The sequence below is a fragment of the Malus domestica genome, chromosome 04 (assembly GCF_042453785.1).
Source record: "Malus domestica chromosome 04, GDT2T_hap1".
Taxonomy (NCBI): domain Eukaryota; kingdom Viridiplantae; phylum Streptophyta; class Magnoliopsida; order Rosales; family Rosaceae; genus Malus; species Malus domestica.
In genome coordinates, this window is record NC_091664.1 from 28,880,269 (window position 1) to 28,899,353 (window position 19,085).

The 19,085-nt window shown below is 39.9% G+C and overlaps 1 protein-coding gene across 1 annotated transcript; it reads right to left on the reverse strand.

The window, feature by feature from the left end:
* Positions 1 to 899: 899 nt before the first annotated feature.
* Positions 900 to 16,852, reverse strand: LOC103434103 (branched-chain-amino-acid aminotransferase-like protein 1). Its single transcript, XM_029101464.2, has 20 exons — positions 16,517 to 16,852; positions 16,020 to 16,118; positions 10,821 to 10,892; positions 10,586 to 10,678; positions 10,335 to 10,472; positions 10,127 to 10,185; positions 9,876 to 9,978; positions 9,485 to 9,673; positions 9,277 to 9,377; positions 9,031 to 9,085; positions 8,825 to 8,911; positions 3,114 to 3,165; positions 2,864 to 2,949; positions 2,699 to 2,752; positions 2,511 to 2,594; positions 2,094 to 2,165; positions 1,816 to 1,896; positions 1,627 to 1,662; positions 1,370 to 1,516; positions 900 to 1,162 (listed from the first exon to the last, which is right to left on the reverse strand). The coding sequence occupies exons 1-19, from the start codon at positions 16,616 to 16,618 to the stop codon at positions 1,388 to 1,390; spliced, it is 1,692 nt and encodes a 563-aa protein (XP_028957297.1). The 5' UTR covers positions 16,619 to 16,852; the 3' UTR covers positions 900 to 1,162; positions 1,370 to 1,387.
* Between the last annotated feature and the right edge of the window lie 2,233 nt (positions 16,853 to 19,085).

Sequence of the window (19,085 nt, forward strand, 5' to 3'; positions counted from 1 at the left end):
TGAAAGTGTAAATTATTTGAAGTGCGCATTCCACACAAATGCCACCATCAAATTACCAATTAAAGAATACATATTGACCGAAATAAAAATTTATCTTTTGTAGATTTTGGTATGAAATATCATTAATCTAGTGAGTGGAGTGTGCATTCCACACGAAAGCTTGTGGATGCTGGTTTTTATAGTGCAAAAAAGAAGGGTACATTCTTGTGGACAACTGGTTTTAATCCTTTAATTTCCACTAAAAGGCAATTAGTAATGTACTTATAATGCTGTTTAGTTCTTAACTAACCCACTAATTAAGGATATGACTTGGCTCCTGCTGCATAAGCAATGATCATCTTCATATGCTATACTCATATCATCATATGAATGCAGTGAAGAAAATTGAGATTCTAGGTACAAATATGATATGAAAAACATGGTAAGTATAGCATTTTTGTATAGAAAGTAGTCCAATTACTTATAAGCATATGCAATGCCCCTTTTTTTCTAATTAATGTGAGATTGATACTCTCTAACATGTTCTCTCACGTATGACGAATTTTTCAAGCCTAACACATGAACAATACAAATAGGGTGACGTAGAGGACATGTGGCCATTAGGCTTCACACATGAAACAACTTACTATGATATATACCATAAAGAAAGTTGAGGCTCCGTCAAAAAACCGATTGGAAATATGAAAAGTAACCTAATTACTTATAAGCACATACAACATCCCTTCTTTTTCTGATGGAAGATTGATACTCTAAACATGCAACAAGCCATATTGTCAAGAGAAATTATTTCCGCCTTATTGTTTTCTCGTTCTACACTTATCCCTTTGTTTTATGTTCCTTAATTTTCTTTGATTTATTCACTCAAACGGCTAAAAAAAGAGAGGTGCAAAAATAGAGAATGTTAAAAGTGAAATAAAGCACATTGCTGAACATGATGGTACAACTTCTGAGTTATAATAACTAAATTTAGACATGTTCCCAGTGATCTGTTAAAAGTGAAATAAATGACAAATAAAAAAGCAATGGCGATTTGCCCATCTGTACCAGCAACATTTGTGGTGTTCAAAGAATTGGTACTTTTATTCATATCTGTGAGAGAAGCTCTCATCAATTCCAACTGCACACCATGGATCCATGAAATTCACTGGTCCGTTAATACAACCTGCGATTCATGAAAGTTACGAATATACAAAGAAACGGAAGTAGTTAGCATACGTTTTAGACCAGAAATCTGCTAACGGTTTTCTAAACAGAAGATGAACACTATAAGTACTTGGTTAAGCTACATGTAAGGTTTGGTTAGCAGCATGTACCAAGACTGACGTGGAAAAATGTCGATAGCTGAATGAAGAAAGTGAGGCACTCTCACCTTTTGAAGAAATTATCTTCAAGTTTCACGATAGTTTGGTATGGGCACTCCCGATGCTTCTGTCAGCTCCTTGAAAGCATTCTGCAATCTTCGAGTCACAGGTCCCACTTTTCCTTCACCAACTTCGCGACCATCAATCTTTATAACCTGGTAAACAAAATCCCATCAACTAGGTATTAATTTTTGTGAAGAGGACCATTCAAGCATCAATGAATGGAAGCACGAACAGTTGAATATGTAGTATGCAAGGCACTCACCGGACTGAGTTCTCCCATTGTTCCTGTAGTCCATACCTGCAGGGAATCCATGATAGATGTAAATAATAATTACATAATACAGAACAGAATGAAGAATACGTTCAAAACAAACACATGGGAATAACACTTCCGTTAATACTTAACAAGTATATATTATGTAACCAACTATGCGTATTTATGTAAGAAAACCTCATCAGCAGTATGGAACTCTGATAGGCTGATCCTTCTCTCCTCTAAGACCAACTTCTCCTTCACTACAAGTTCCTTCACCTGCAAATTCGAAAGATCATTGAGTCACAGGAAAATCAAGTGTAAAATATTATTTACCAAACAAATCGTTACTTTGTCAAGGGTCGATGTACTCAGGTTAATATCTCATTATCACCGAAGTGAAGGATAAAAATATTTAAAATTCATGGAGAACGATGGCAATTCCAATAACAAGAGGGAAATCTACAGTAACTTACAGTTGCTCGAGTAATGCCAGGAAGGCAGTAATCAGCATGAGGAGTCAAAACACGGCCTTTCTTCAACAAAAACTGCATAATCAAACACGGGAGTTTGTTTACAGTGTGGATGTCACATAATTTACATGGAGTGAAAGGAACTGATAGGACGTGATAATACAAAAGCAGAAGTCCCTACAACATTGCATTACTTAAGGACGGGTCTAAATTTTGTGCTCATTAAAAATGTACGAACTAGAAAGTAAGTTGATCCAGCCCTCTAACATTCACTTGAGACTAGTTTACATGGACACGTTTCCGAATCCTTTCACAAATGAAATTCATAAATAACAATGAAAACCACATCTGGAAAATGGAACCTAGCTACCAACTTTTCATACAGCACCAAAACCTGAAATAGAAAGAGCACAGGCTTACAATGTTCGTAGCATTTGTTTCAGACACATAACCATCCTTGTCAAGCATGATTGCATCATCAGCATTTGCATTGTTTCCTTCTATCTGCAATATATTCAAGATGATTTAAACAAATGTAGGTCAAAGTTCTGCAAGATCAATACACAGCGTGTGGCATGTTACTAGCGGATGATAAGAACAGAACAAACCTTTGCAAGTATATTATTGAGTAGGTTATTGTGGTGAATCTTTGAATCCAAATTCTGGTAAAAGAAAAAGGGAAAAAAAAATTGAAAGTCAATGGACGGAAATAGCAGAAAAATCGATCAGACAAATGAAGCACGAGAAAAGAAAGAGAAAAATGAGAAGACTACATTTGGTGAATTACGACGGGTGGTAGCTGTAACAAGAGTTATCCCCTTTGTATTGTCATAGACCGGGGGCTTCCATTCAGGAAGCACTGCATGTTTGGAGAAATAGAAAGTACAGCATTAGAAAGACCAAAAATTTTACTAGCGCATTACACAATCAGGTTAGGTTTCTCTTTTCTCCTAGCGAAGAATGGAACACGCATGTCAAACAAAATCAAATGTTGCAGACAGAGGATTGAGATTTTTATTGTACCAATCAAGGTGCATCCATAGAGATTGAATGCTGGGCTCATGCCAGAAGTAACCTGAAGATGAAAAGAAAGGATAAAATCACTCGAGGAATAAAGAGTGCACCAAACAACTACAACAACAACAACAAAGCCTTTTTCCCACTAAGTGGGGTCGGCTATATGAATCCTAGAACGCCATTGCGCTCGGTTTTGTGTCATATCCTCTGTTAGATCCAAGTACTCTAAGTCTTTTCTTAGGGTCTCTTCCAAAGTTTTCCTAGGTCTTCCTCTACCCCTTCGGCCCTGAACCTCTGTCCCGTGGTCACATCTTCGAACCGGCGCGTCAGTAGGTCTTCTTTGCACATGTCCAAACCACCGTAACCGATTTTCTCTCCTCTTTCCTTCAATTTCGGCTACTCCTACTTTACCTCGGATATCCTCATTCCTAATCTTATCCTTTCTCGTGTGCCCACACATCCAACGAAGCATCCTCATCTCCACTACACCTACGTGTTGATGCTTCACCGCCCAACATTCTATGCCATACAGCATTGCCGGCCTTATTGCCGTCCTATAAAATTTTCCCTTGAGCTTCAATGGCCTACGACGGTCACACAACACGCCGGATGCACTCTTCCACTTCATCCATCCAGCTTGTATTCTATGGGAGAGATCTCCATCAAATTCTCCGTTCTTTTGCAAGATAGATCCTAGGTAGCGAAAACGGTCGCTCTTTGGTATTTCCTGATCTCCGATCCTCATCCCTAACTCATTTTGGCCTCCATTTGCACTGAACTTGCACTCCATATATTCTATCTTTGGTCGGCTTAGGCGAGGACCTTTAGATTCCAACACTTCTCTCCGAAGGTTAAGCTTCGCGTTTACCCCTTCCTGCGTTTCATCTATCAACACTATATCGTTTGCGAAAAGCATACACCAAAGAATATCATCTTAAATATTAAGTTTGTGATCTTCGCTAGATTGCTCCGGTCATTAGTGTGGATAAGTATGTAAATGGATAGAGACAGGAAGCAAACACAAGATGTACGTGGTTCACCCAGATTGGCTACGTCCACGGAGTAAAGGAGTTCTCATTAATTGTGAAGGGTTTACACAGTATATAGGTTCAAGCTCTCCTTTAGTGAGTACAAGTGAATGATTTAGCACAAATGACATTAGGAAATATTGTGGAAGAATGATCTCGTAATCACGAAACTTTTAAGTACCGAAGTGTGGTATCGTCTTCACTTGCCTTATCTGTCTCATAGGTAGATGTGGCATCTTCTTTGGAAGTACTCTTCCTCCCTCCAGGGGTGGTATCTTTAACTGGTGGAGATGCACAAGGTAATGTATCAATTTCACTTGACGCTTACTTGTAGTTTCAGGCTTGGTCAAGCGCGATACAAACCATGTAGTAGGAGTCCCCCAAGTCGCCGAGCTAGGGGATCTGCTGAAAGAGGTGACAGACAAGGTAAGCAATCAGAGCTCCAAGCAATCAGTCCCAGATCAGAAGTTTGATTTCGAGTTCCGGCTGATTGTTATCCTTCTCCTTATCTTGCAGGTAGCATGAAGGATAAAGAGAAGAAAAGGAGAAAATGTGATATGAGATACTTTTGCTTTTGAAGAAGTAACTTTCCACAGGCTTATTCTTGAACTGGGCTGGAGAGTTTTCTTGTTTCCGCCAGAGTATAAGGCCGACTGAAGAATTTGAGGGTCAAAACAAGTCCATCAGATCTAGAGTACGTTCGACCCTGCTGATATGGGATACTTTTGCTGTTGACAAAGTAGTGGATGTATCGGCACGTGTTCTGTTGCGCTTGTCTCCACATGCTTCCTTATATCCTTCTCACTTGCCCTATTTGTTCCTCAGGCAGATGTGGTATCTTCTCGGGAAGCATAAGATGTTGAAGATGAGTACTCGAGAGCAATGGGGTTCCAGGCAGTCAGTTCCGGACTGGAAGCTTGATTCCAAGTGCTGACTGATTGCTCTCTTTCTCCTTGTCTTGCAGGTAAGAACAAGGCCAAAGGAAAAGACAGGGAAAAAGCATGATATGGGATACTCTTGCTTTTAACCCTGATGATATGAGATATTCTTGCTCTAGTGTAGCTTGTTTGCAGAGGTATTCTCGGGGGGAAAGAAAGCTGAGTATTTCGAAAGGCTTCGTTGGGAGTGCCCTCTCAGATATGAGGAAGGGTTGAGCATTTTTGCAGGTCTGCCTGTCCGTTGAGGATGGATGTCGACATATATAGGAGTCTCCCTAACAAGGAGTAATACTATTCTTTTACCCTGCTTGGTCATAGCACGGTAGTGGGAGCTGCCAGCTTCACATGTTTTAACTCTGTCAGAGCACTTTGAAAAAGTGGTATGTGGTATCTGGAAAGCTGATGTTACGTGTGAAGATTACAGACAAGCTTTATCCAAGGAGATTTGGCTCTCGAAGTTGAGAAAGCGGTGTGAGGATTACAGACAAGCTTTATCTAAGGGGCTCTCGAAGTTGAGAAAGCGGTGCCTCTTCGGTTTTCGAACAAGCAATCTTGTCGGGGATCTGTCTCTCGAGATTCGGAGAACGGTGCCTCTTCGATTTTTGAGAAAGCAATCCTGCTAGGAGTCTGGCTCTCGAGATTCGAAGAGCGGTGTCTCGTCGCTTTTTGAGAAAGTAATCATGTTGGGAGTCTGGCTCTCGAGATTCGGAGGACGGTGCCTCTTCGATCTTGAAGCAAGCAATCTTGTTGGGAGTGTTTTCTCGAATGTGAGTAAAGGTTAGGCCTGTTTGCTAGTCTACCTTGCCACGGAGCACAGAGGTTGACCCACAGGGACTTTCCAATTATCCAGCAATGGTCCTGTTCCTTTACCCTTGTGGGTAATAATATGGTAGCTAGACCTTCAAAATTTATGTGTCTAAACTTTGTTAGTGCTGTTTCTTTGTTATTCTTTTACCCTTCTTGGTCATAGCGATGTAATGGGAGCTGCAAGCTTCACGTGTTTAAACTTTGTCAAAGATTTTTGGCAAAGTTATCTGTGGTACCCGTGAGCTGATGTTGCGTGTGGAAAGTGAATGATTGAACAGTAACATTCACGTGCTTTCTACTTCACTAGAAATCTTCGACAGAATGCCCGTAATTTCCGCAAAGTTGAGTGTGCATGTGACAGGTGCTGACAAGGCTGAAAAAGCAGGTGCCTCTTCGATTTCTGAGATCGGCCCTCGTGGTCTCTGAGCAGCCCAGCTTTTGAGAAAGCAAGCGCCTCTTCGATTTCTGCGATCGACCTTCGTGGTCTTTGAGCAGCCCAGCTTTTGAGAAAGCAAACGCCTCTTCGATTCCTGAGATCGGCCCTCGTGGTCTCTGAGCAGCCCAGCTTTTGAGAAAGCAAACGCCTTTTCGATTTCTGAGCAGGCGCCTCTTCGATTTCTGAAGCTCCATCGAGTGCGGATTTTTATAGAGGCTGGTATTAAGTTCCAAAGCACACTTGAATCTCCACCAGTAGAAGCCCCCTTCTTGCATTTCTAAGATCTTGATTTGTCCGACCTCTTTTCTCTTCAACACCTTTGAAAATGTCTGGCCCCTCGTACCGTCGTTTTGACTTGAACCTTGTTGAAGAGGCAGCCACGCCTTCTCCAGACAACATATGGCGCCCATCCTTCTTATCCCCTACTGGTCCTCTTACCGTTGGGGATTCCGTGATGAAGAATGATATGACCGCTGCGGTGGTGGCCAGGAACCTTCTCACTCCCAAAGATAACAGACTACTTTCCAAACGGTCTGATGAGTTGGCTGTTAAGGATTCTCTGGCTCTCAGTGTTCAGTGTGCAGGTTCTGTGTCTAATATGGCCCAACGCCTATTTGCTCGAACCCGCCAAGTTGAATCATTGGCGGCTGAAGTGATGAGTCTTAAACAGGAGATTAAAGGGCTCAAGCATGAGAATAAACAGTTGCACCGGCTCGCTCATGACTATGCTACAAACATGAAGAGGAAGTTTGACCAGATGAAGGAATCTGATGGTCAGATTTTACATGATCATCAGAGGTTTGTGGGTTTGTTCCAAAGGCATTTATTGCCTTCGTCTTCTGGGGCTGTACTGCGTAATGAAGCTCCAAATGATCAACCTCCGATGCCTCCTCCTTCTAGGGTGCTGTCCAGTACTGAGGCTCCGAATGATCCCCCTCCGGTGCCTTCTCTTTCTGAGGCTCTGCCGACTGCTGAGACTTCTCCTAAGCAACCTTTGTGAAGGCTCCCTCATGTTTGTTTATTTTGACTCGTGTATATGTACATATTTGTAACTTCTTAGAGATATCAATAAATAAGCTTTGTTTCATTTCAACGTATTGTGTTAAATACACCAAAGCCTTCTTCACTAAGTTCTTTGAATTTTTCTTTTGTTGAAGCTTGTATGTTGAAGCTTTGTGAGTGGAGCATGTAGGTTGAGGTAGTGTTCCCTTAATTTCCCGAGTGGGGAAAACTTCTCGATTGGAGACTTGAAAAATCCAAGTCACTGAGTCGGGTCGGCTATATGAATCTTAGAACGCCATTGTGCTCGATCCTGTGTCATGTCCTCCGTTAGATCCAAGTACTCTAAGTCTTTTCTTAGAGTCTCTTCCAAAGTTTTCCTAGGTCTTCCTCTACCCCTTCGGCCCTGAACCTCTGTCCCGTAGTTGCATCTTCTAACCGGAGCGTCAGTAGGCCTTCTTTGCACATGTCCAAACCACCGTAACCGATTTTCTCTCAGTTTTCCTTCAATTTCGGCTACTCCTACTTTACCTCGGATATCCTCATTCCTAATCTTATCCTTTCTCGTGTGCCCACACATCCAACGAAGCATCCTCATCTCCGCTACACCCATTTTGTGTACGTGTTGGTGCTTCACCGCCCAACATTCTGTGCCATACAGCATCGTCGGCCTTATTGCCGTCCTATAAAATTTTCCCTTAAGCTTCAGTGGCATACAACGATCACACAATACGCCGGATGCACTCTTCCACTTCATCCATCCAGCTTGTATTCTATGGTTGAGATCTCCATCTAATTCTCCGTTCTTTTGCAAGATAGATCCTAGGTAGCGAAAACGGTCGCTCTTTGGTATTTCCTGATCTCCGATCCTCACCCCTAACTCATTTTGGCCTCCATTTGCACTGAACTTGCACTCCATATATTCTGTCTTTGATCGGCTTAGGCGAAGACCTTTAGATTCCAACACTTCTCTCCAAAGGTTAAGCTTCGCATTTACCCCTTCCTGAGTTTCATCTATCAACACTATATCGTCTGCGAAAAGCATACACCAAGGAATATCATCTTGAATATGTCCTGTTAACTCATCCATTACCAACGCAAAAAGGTAAGGACTTAAGGATGAGCCTTGATGTAATCCTACAGTTATGACAAAGAGTGCACTAAACAACTACACCAAAAATATTTAATCCAAAACTTGGCCCAACTTTTAACATGAAATTAAAGCGGACACACTCGCAACAGTCCACTACTCACCACTTTTATCACCACCAAGCTTATGATACTTAATGAAAAAATACCTCGTAATACTTTTGATGGAGCCTTACCAGGTACCATTGATGTAAAGATTATTAAACACGGAGACTTAAGGTCTATGTTACTGATTCCATTTACTGTGTCGCATTCTAGTCCAAACCATTTTGCAAACCATAATAAATAATGCAACTACAAAAACAGCAGATAACAAATCTCTAGCAAAAAATGATATGGATGCCATAAAAAATCCTTCACCTTTTTGCCACGTGTCAGACTTAGTCGGATGTGTGAATTGTCGAACATTCCATTTCGAATAAGAGTTCTAAAGATGGCTTCCTTAACCTGAAGAAATTAGATACAGTATTAGGATGAGCTGACAACTCATTTCTAAGCTATAGGCCAAATCTACTGAAGAAAAAATCTCTTCACATAAGACCCAACACGATGAATTGAACTCTCACCTCTTCGCGAGTAGGAACATTGTTGAATGCCAAAGCCTTTGCGGAGTCAAATAACCTATTGGTATCAAAATAATGTATACATTAGGTTAATGAAAGGATAAGATTCAACATTAAAGATTAACTCTTTTGAGGGATATTAAGCATCACCAACATATCATAATAGAACATTCTAAATTGTAAGTTTTTCCAACTTATCAAGTCACCAGGAATCAATCTTGTCAAAAATCGGATTTTCTCTCCTCTTACCTATCTAAATGCTCTTCAAGCTTGAATATCTTCCCATCATAAACTCGAAGACCCTCCCAAACTGAATCACCGCCTTGGACAACCGAATCGAACACAGAAACCTTAGACAGGATACAGGATAAAAATAAATATCCAACCTTAGCATTAAAACAAAACACTGGAGTGATTCTGTCGGCTGGAAATCATCAAGTATCTTGCGTACAATTACCTTTGCACTATCACGCGGTACAATCTCATCACCAACCCATGCAAGTAGCTTCTTATTTTCTGGAACTGGAAGATCGGGATCAGGCAAAGGAGACTTCAGAAGGCTCGATGTCTGCCTCATATGACGCCTAAGAAAGTTGTAGAATGGTAGGCTTTGCTCAAGCACGTCATACAGAGACATAGGGAATGGCTGAAAAACTCAAAAAGAGCATAAGCTCAAACGAAACATTCAGTCATGTCATAACTTGAGTTGCCAATATCTTTTATTTTTGGATATCTTTGCGTCCAGTTTTTCCATGCGACAAAAATGACTAGTTCCTTGACTAAAAATACAACACTTATGGTTTCAACATATCACAAATTTAATGTAATGCAATGCACAAATATCATACCGCAGGATATTTTCTTGGTGGTTGAAAGCCTGTCGATTTATGCACAGTTTCATACCACCATGGAGCCCAAACACCATCTATTGCTTTTGGACCGGCCTCCCATCTAAAAAAGATTAAAAAAAAAATAATTCATTGGGAACTTGTCATGCAAAAAAAAAAAAATTAACTAAACTACAAAAGCGACATTTATGTTAAAAGAACTAAAACTAGTCAAGAACACTGTCAACTTAAATGGTATAGCTTTTGCATACTTGAGCATTGTGGGCTGAAAAGGAATTTCCAAGTCTTCACAAAGACCGCTTAATGTAGCCTGCATCATCAACGAGATAAAGTGGAAAAGAAAACAGAAGATTGAGAAAGTTTTACTTAATCAATACATAAACACTATGCAATGCTTGGACAATGCAGAGAAATCACTTGTGATAAGTCGTGAATATGTATAAAAAAACTCTCTAATACCTCAGGATTTCGTTGAAGTTCTGCTGCATCAACAACGGGAGGGGGTCGCCCCAGTTGCGAGAGCTCACTATATATGGCAACCATTTCTGCCAAACTTAATTCAACAAGGGATGGAGGAACAACCTTGTCAAAGGATGGCTAACAAACATCGAACGGTAAAGTCAGCAGCCTAAGATGTGAAGCATGGCTAAACTCAAAATTACCAACACCACAAAATAGATTTCACTCTGTTTACGCACATAGACTCTTACCAAAATATCAAGTGGATTCCGGATCAGAATGAAGTGCTTTCCTTTCTTCATTAAATCATTAGGTAATCCAGGCACACGTTGCTTTGCGATATGCTGTAGATCGCGAAAATACTGACATCAGTATTAAATCAACTAGCAAAAACACCGAAACAAAAGCATTTTCTGGGGTGGTCCAGATAAGATAACAAAAACACAGCCATTAGCTTGCTCAATCAGGGAAAATATCATTTATCACCTTACAGAGGCGATACTTCTTTCTTCCAGGGCCGTAGATGATATCTTTTACAACTTTATTTCCATCAGATTCCTAATAGAAATGACATAAAAATTCAATGTTAAGAGAATCAGGGAAAAGAGAACAAATTGGAGCCAAAACATAAATTTAAATTTTACGATGCATCACGCCAGTTTTTCAAGGGAAACAAAACATTAGGATGCAAACGGCAAAATAAACACGAAAAGACATCGGAGATCACACTGGCGAATAACAGAAAATCAGATTAATCTTATGTTTTGCCAATAAACAAAAGAGTAACCTCTATCCAGGTCCTTCAACCTTCATTTTCAACTCAAACTAAGGAATCTAAAAACGAGAAACAACGCTTTTAATATAACATTGGCGAATGGCAATCCTGCTCGTATAGATCCTACTTTTCCTACACCAGCCACTGCCACTAATGCTAACAATAACAACAGTAGCAAGATTAATTATATAACCAATGCAACAACAACAACAACCAAGCCTCATCCCACTAAGTGAGGTCGGCTGTATGAATCCTAAAACACCACTGTGCTCGGTTTTGCACCATGTCTTTATTGGAATAAGTCAATATTTAGAAGAAAAGGAATGTAAATATCTTGTAATTATTAGAGTCATGTTTTAGGAAGGATATTGTATCCTTTACTTTGTTTCCTTTTGTAACAAGGATTGTATGTACTATTTATTCAGAATATGGAATACATGAAAATTAAGCCGTAAAATTCTATTTGGCATCAGAGCCAAGTTTGCCGTAACCCTAGAAACTGTAAAGCAATATTTTCTTCCGCTGCTATGTTCGGTCGACTTGTTCCTGCACTGCTTGTTGCAGAAATCGGTCAGGGCGTGTATAGTGGATTTGCAGCAGTGTGATCTTGCTGCCGCGTGTGGTGCTGTGCTTTTGCAATTGTGCCGTGTATTGGTGTGTTTGTTCTGCCCTTGTAAGAGCTACAAGCATGGTGTGCCGTGTGAATTGATGGTGCTTGTATGATTGCAGACTTGATAGTAATAAAAAAAAGGGAGATTTGATGTTGCTTGCTGCACGATTGCAGCATGTAAATCTGTGACCACAACCAAAATAATAAAAAAATAAAAGGGATTTGCTGCTGCTTGCAGCGTGTGAATTGTTCTGTTGTACCGTGGGCTGTAGTTTGTGCTACTTATTTCTATCCGTAGATCAGTGTGGCCGCTGCTGTCAACCAAGAACAAAAAGATTGTTGCCGCTTGCTGTCCTTGGGCAGCGTGTAAGGGTTTCCTTTTTATACCGTAAGGTTTTGCGTGTCTTCTGCTGGAACTGCAGTGTTGTGCAGTGTGGTTGCCTGCAACTGTTGACTGCAATTGTGTGGTTTGTTGTGTATCTGCATTGTGCCGTACTTGCTGTTTTGTCAGTGTTGTGCAGTGTGTAGTGACTGTTGTGCAATATATTGTTATTTCAATGACAAATACAGGTTGGATTTTAGATTCTGGTGCTACGGATCATATGACGTATGATAGAACTTTGTTTCAGTCCATGAAAGACCCTCATAGAAAGTGTGTGGCAACTGCCAATGGTTCTACTACTGCTGTTGTTGGAGCAGGAACAATATCTCTTACACCATCTCTTCCCTTACATAATTGTTTATTGGTTCCATCATTGTCCCATCACTTATTGTCTGTACCTCAAGTCACTGAACAATTGGATTGTGTTGTATTAATGTATCCTTCATTTTGCTTACTTCAGGACATTCAGACAAAGGAGATCATTGGGCGTGGCACTAAGAGAAAGGGGTTATATTATATGGATGACGTTGTTTCTGGCAGAGCTAATGCAGTTCGAGCATCTCGTACCAATAATTTATAGGAAGTTTGGTTATTGCATCGTCGGTTAGGACATGCTTCATTTGGTTATTTGAGGCGTATGTTGCCTAGTTTATTTCATGAAATAAAAGAATCAGACTTACATTGTGAGGTATGTATTCTCGCGAAGAGTCATCGCGTTTCGTTTCCTCCTAGTATGAATAAAAGATTGTTTCCTTTTGAACTTGTGCACTCTGATGTTTAGGGTCCCACTCCTGTTAGTACTTTGTCTGGAATTAAATGGTTTGTTACCTTCGTTGATGATTGCACTCGTATGACTTGGATTTATGTGATGAAGAATAAAAGTGATGTGGGTATGGTGTTTCGATCATTCTCTCACATGGTTGCAACACAATATTCCTCTGTTATTAAGGTTATTCGCTCTGATAATGGAGGTGAGTATATTGGTTCCGAGTTGTCCGGCTTTCTTCGGGATCAAGGAATTCTACATGAGACTACTTGTCCTCATACCCCACAACAAAATGGGGTTGCTGAAAGAAAGAACCGTCATATCTTGGAAACTGCCCATGCCTTGCTCATTGGTGCATCTGTACCTAAACGGTTCTGGCCTGAAGCTGTCACCTGTGCCGTGTATGTGATTAACCGTATGCCATCCCGGGTTGTGGATTTTCGTACACCTCTCCAAGTATTAACAGAGTTTGTTCCAGTAGTGTCAACTAATACTCTTTCTCCTCGTGTGTTTGGATGTGTAGCCTATGTTCATATTCACAAGATTCATCGTAGTAAGCTCGATCCATGTGCTCACCGGTGTGTTTTTCTGGGATTTGCTCCTCAACAGAAAGGGTATAAGTGCTACCACCCTGAAACTCGTCATATGTATGTAACTATGGATGTTACCTTTTCCGAATCCGAGTTCTTTTATGCTTCGACTCCATCACCTTCCGATCACCCGGGGGAGAATATGAGTGGTGATCTTGGGTGGTTGGAAATATGTAGCTCATGGGGAGTATTTATTGACAAAAAAAGCTGTGAAAGCTCTCGGCAAGACACTGCCGAGAATGTGAGTATCATTCAACCAAGTAGCACCGAACCAGTTAAGTCTTCTCAGCAATGTGCTGTCGAGTGTGATGCTGAGTGTCAGCAGGGAGTTCCCGAACCAGTTTCACCGCTCTAGCCATTAGCTACCGAACTCGCAACCCCCTCTCTCTCAAGCTCAATAGTGCCACCCAATATGTCTTCTCTGAATATTCCTGAGGTAAGTACTACTGATGCTCATGTAACTAATCCAGATAATGTTATGAGTAAATATAAGTTGCCGCCAAGGCAAAATCGTGGTGTTCCTCCTGACAGGTTTTCTCCTGAAGGAAAAGTGAAGTATCCAATAGCTAATTATGTGTCATGCTCAAACCTTGCACCAGAACGCCAAGCCTGGGTAAACAATGTGGAAGCAATTCAAGCACCAACCCGAGTTGAGGAGGCCTTGAAGGATCCTAAATGGGCTACTGTGATGGATGAGGAAAAGATGGCACTACATAAGAACGATACATGGGAGGTAACTGAGCTACCTAAAGGGAAGAAACCGGTTGGGTGTAGATGGGTCTTTACGATCAAATACAAGGAAGACGGATCGGTAGACACGTATAAAGCAAGGTTAGTAGCAAAAGGCTATACTCAAACTTATGGTGTTGATTATCAGAAGACTTTTTCTCCAGTAGCGAAGATGAATACAATACGAGTTCTGATTTCTTTAGCTGCAAATTTGAATTGGCCACTAGTTTGATGTGAAAAATGCTTTTCTTCATGGGCACTTGGAAGAAGAGGTATATATGGATTTTCCTCCAGGGTACAATGCCAGAGGGAAAACCGGAGTATGTAGGTTGCAAAAGTCACTCTACGGACTTAAGCAATCGCCTCGTGCGTGGTTTGGTAGATTTACCCAAGTTATGAGGCGGATTGGGTATTATCAAAGTCACTCAGATCATACATTATTTGTGAAACAGGAAAGTGGTAAAGTGACAGCCTTAATTATTTATGTGGATGACATGATAATAATAGGTGATGATTCGAAAGAGATGATGAAGCTAGAACAAAACCTTGCCGCCGAGTTCGAGATGAAGAATTTGGGAGATTTGAAATATTTTCTTGGCGTGGAAGTTGCTCGGTCATCTAGAGGTATTTTCTTATCTCAACGTAAATATGTTCTAGATTTATTAAAGGAAACAGGAATGCTGGGATGTAAGCCTGTAGACACTCCTATCGTAAAGAAACATTATTTGGGGATTTATCCAGATCAGGAACCGGTTGACAGAGGTAGATATCAAAGACTAGTGGGGAGGCTGATTTATCTTTCTCACACTCGTCCAGATATTACCTATGCTGTAAATGTGGTTAGTCAGTTTATGCAGTCACCAAGCGTGAATCATATAGCGGCAGTAATGAGAATCTTGGCATATTTGAAGTCTGCCCCTGGTAAAGGAATTTTGTATGAATGTCATGGACATATGAGGATTGAGGGATTTACTAATGCTGATTGGGCAGGTGATGTGACTGATAAACGGTCTACATCTGGGTATTTTACTTTTGTTGGAGGTAATTTGGTTACGTGGTTAAGCAAGAAGCAGAATGTGGTATCACGGTCTTCTGCCGAAGCCGAGTATAGGGGTATGGCACATGGTGTGTGTGAGATTCTTTGGCTACGAAAGTTACTTTGGAGTCTTGGTTTTAAGCAGAAGGAGGCAATGAAGTTGTATTGTGATAATAAGTCTACCAGGGAAATAGCCGAGAATCCAGTACAACATGACAGAACTAAGCATATTGAGGTTGATAGACATTTTATCAAAGAAAAGTTGGAGAAAAAGATTGTGTCAATACCGTTTGTGAACTCAAAAGAACAACTTGCAGATATCCTTACCCATGCCGTGTGTAGTAGAAGATTTGGTAATTCACTTGTCAAGTTGGGCATGAGTAATATCTATGCTCCAACTTGAGGGGGAGTATTGGAATAAGTCAATATTTAGAAGAAAAGGAATGTAAATATCTTGTAATTATTAGAGTCGTGTTTTAGGAAAGATATTGTGTCATTTACTTTGTTTCCTTTTGTAACAAGGATTGTATATACTATTTATTCAGAATATGGAATACATGAAAATTAAGCCGTAAAATTCTATTATCTTCCATTAGATCCAAGTACTGCACATAAATTATATAACCAACGCAAGACAGCAAAATTCGACAAATTCACAAACTTTTACAATCAACCAAAGCATAAAAACCAATTGAGATATTACCAAATAAAGAGTAAAAAGTAAATAAATTAAGTAAATTTAGTCTTACAACAGCAAATAAACTTGTAATTAGGGATGAAATTTTTTACTGACTTACCATTTTGGATAGAACTTTCTCCCTGTAGGGCCTGTCAAAACCTGTCACTTGCAGGAAAGTTGCATACAGTGGTTCATCAAGCACTTCCATGTCATCCCTCTAAACACAAAACAAAACAATACAAAAATACAAGTCCCGATTACTAAAAGCCCAAAATTTAGGTTTTCTTCTGCAAAAAAAAAAAGACACAATCCTTAACATTGCAGTTTCTTAGGCCTATTTGGGATTGATTCTTCAAGAGCTAAAAGCGTTTCCTGGCAACTAAAAATGCTTCTGACTGGGTTTGGCAGAAAACGTTAGCGGTGCTTTTGGGTCGTAAATGCACTTACAACCTGACACTGCTAGATGCTTCTCCAAAAAACACTTGTAGCACAAGCGCTTATAGAAAAAATACTTATGGAAAAAATCACTTAAGAGCAGAACTGCTTTCTAATGAAGCAGTCCCAATCAAGGCCTTACAGAACCCAGAAGAGAATATTGAAGAAATTGGAGGGCACCTGAGCAAAAGAATACATGAGGGTGGTCGACAGTGATCTTGGAGCTGCCCACATGTGGATCACTTCCACTTCAGCTTCTGCTCGGTTCTTGAGCTCTTCCATGGTGAAATGATTCGGACTAAAATCAAAATTCACAAACTTTTTGAGGGATTAATTGGGATTTTGAAGCTTTGAGAATCTGAGCAAATGGCTGCATGTAGAGTTGACAGCTCTGCAACTTGAAAACTGATTGATTGGAACTGGATGGTCTAGATTTACCTAGATTTTGTCAAAGGAAAACAGACAGGACTGGAAAGTCAGCTCTTGCATCTTATCTCGATGTTGTCTGCTGGAGTTACTGTTAGTAAACTGAGAATTATGTAATAAATACTTAAAAGTTCATCTCTTTTTACTATTTACTGTTTACCTGTACATGAGATTTGAACTTACTTTGGAATTGCTTTTGGGTTACCCTTTTAAATAATTAAAAACACTTTTGATTTTGTTTGATTTTAAATGACAAAAATGTTTTTGGGCCTTGGAAGTACTTTTTGAAAAGCACTTCAAATTGCTCTTTCAAGAAGCTGTTAAAACTTTTATTGAAAGAATTCAATATGTTTCTAATGGAAACACTTGTGTTTATTTATAGAAATAATATTTTTATTATTTTGAATAAAAGCGATAATATAGATTTAATTTACCTTATGAGAAGATGAGAGTGTCTGAATTCGAGCACAGTGAATTAGTGAGTTAAGAGAAAGACTAATCATCAAGACAATACACTACTTACAATGAAAAATAATAATTTTCACGTAACTAATTTCAGATGAACATGAAGACTGCTAAACCAAACGGTCAAATAAAGATAAGAAAGTTAATAAAGTGAGAATCATAACCTAACTTGGTGGGTGGATAAGTTTGGTGGAGAAATTCTTGGGTTTGGCTATCGAATCATCCATAGTGAGAGTTTTTGGAGAAAGTTTTGTATGATACATATATATTGTCATGGTGACGTTTCATGCCAAAACTAAAATCCATTTTGAGAATGCTTGGAAAAGGATTTATATGTCACAGATAGACTGTTATGGAGGCCTTTCATGCCAAGACTATAATCCACACTGAATGTTTGGAGAAGGTTTTGTGACACAAACACATAATTGTGGTGGCGTTTCATGCCAAGAGTATAAAGACTTGTTAGTTTCTCTCCACTTGTCTTTGTACCATTGATCGAGATGTCACTACAACAGTATATATGTACCATATGGGTGTGTTTGTTTGCCTTAACTCCCAAGTTTGTTTGGTGGAAGGATTAACTTTAGTGGATTAGGAGGCACTCGCCTCGACTAACGCCCTCACTAGAGGTTCATAGTGGGTCCTTCCAAAAATAGTCGGATGTTAAGACCGCTTCGCTTCACCCCTCTATTCATCTGCGGGCTTTCATCAATCTCATCATGTTGGCTTTCAGACGAATCGATCTCGTCCTTCATACATCAACAGCCGCAGTAGCAGATCGATGACGTCTTCAGCAAAACGATCTCATAATTTTGTAGGGGCGATGCAGGGGTTTTAGAGGGATTGACCGACTTCAACGACAAGCTTCTCGTTGTCTCCAGTCCAGCCTTTCTTCCTCTTGCAAGCAGCGACTCAAGGCTATCTCTTCCACCTCCTCATCCTTTTCTTTTTTCTTATTCGAAACAAATTCAAAGATGTAAACTTTGAAGAAGGAGAAATTGAATTGTTGTTGTTCTTTTTGTCTACAGATTCTTGAAGTAGCAGAGGAAAAATGAGAGTTTTATGCAATTTTTTATTTTTGGGATTATCGGTTTTGGCTTTGGTAGTCTGGTGGGTTTCTGTGTTTTCATCAATTCAGAGCTTGAGGAACTGAATGTAAAATATTTTCTTATTTGAAGCTTTTGATTTTTGGGTTTTTGATATAGTGCAAGAATCTTTCAAGTGGAAATCATTCTTGTGTTTTATGTTGTTGTTCATGGTGTGTGCTCAATTAATTGAGTATTTTGTGTTTAGAGATTTTGATTAAACAATTGGTTGAACTTGCCGGCCTTGATGTATTTGATTGCATTTAGTATTGCCTTCATCTTATGAATTTCTGAATTCCAGAAAGAAAAAAAGTTGTAATGACCTGTCCCAAAATTTATGGTTTTTATAATTTTAAAATGTGAAATTACGAAAATGCCCTTCGAGGTAAATGTGTTGGCTTTTGTTGACTGTCTTGTTGTGTCACGTAAGATCCATTTTCTTAGCATATCCTCGTAGTACTCGTCGCTACGAATGAGTGGGCGCAAACGGAACATAATTTGGAGTTATAACAAAGGAGATATTAACATTTAAAGTAGGGGGCATTTTAGTAAATTTAACAATCACTCTAGAAGGCTCCAGCTTTTCTAGAACAATCTGATTGAACCATGTGGACGGTTGTGATGATGAGTGGAGGAAAGAAATGAGAGAAATGGACGTAAGAGAAGATGAGAAAATGAGGGAGGTTAGGCCAATGGGGAGAGAAAGAGAAATGGAAGGGACGAATCAGAAGAGAGAAAGGAGGGGAAATGAGAGAGTGGAGGAGCACCAGATC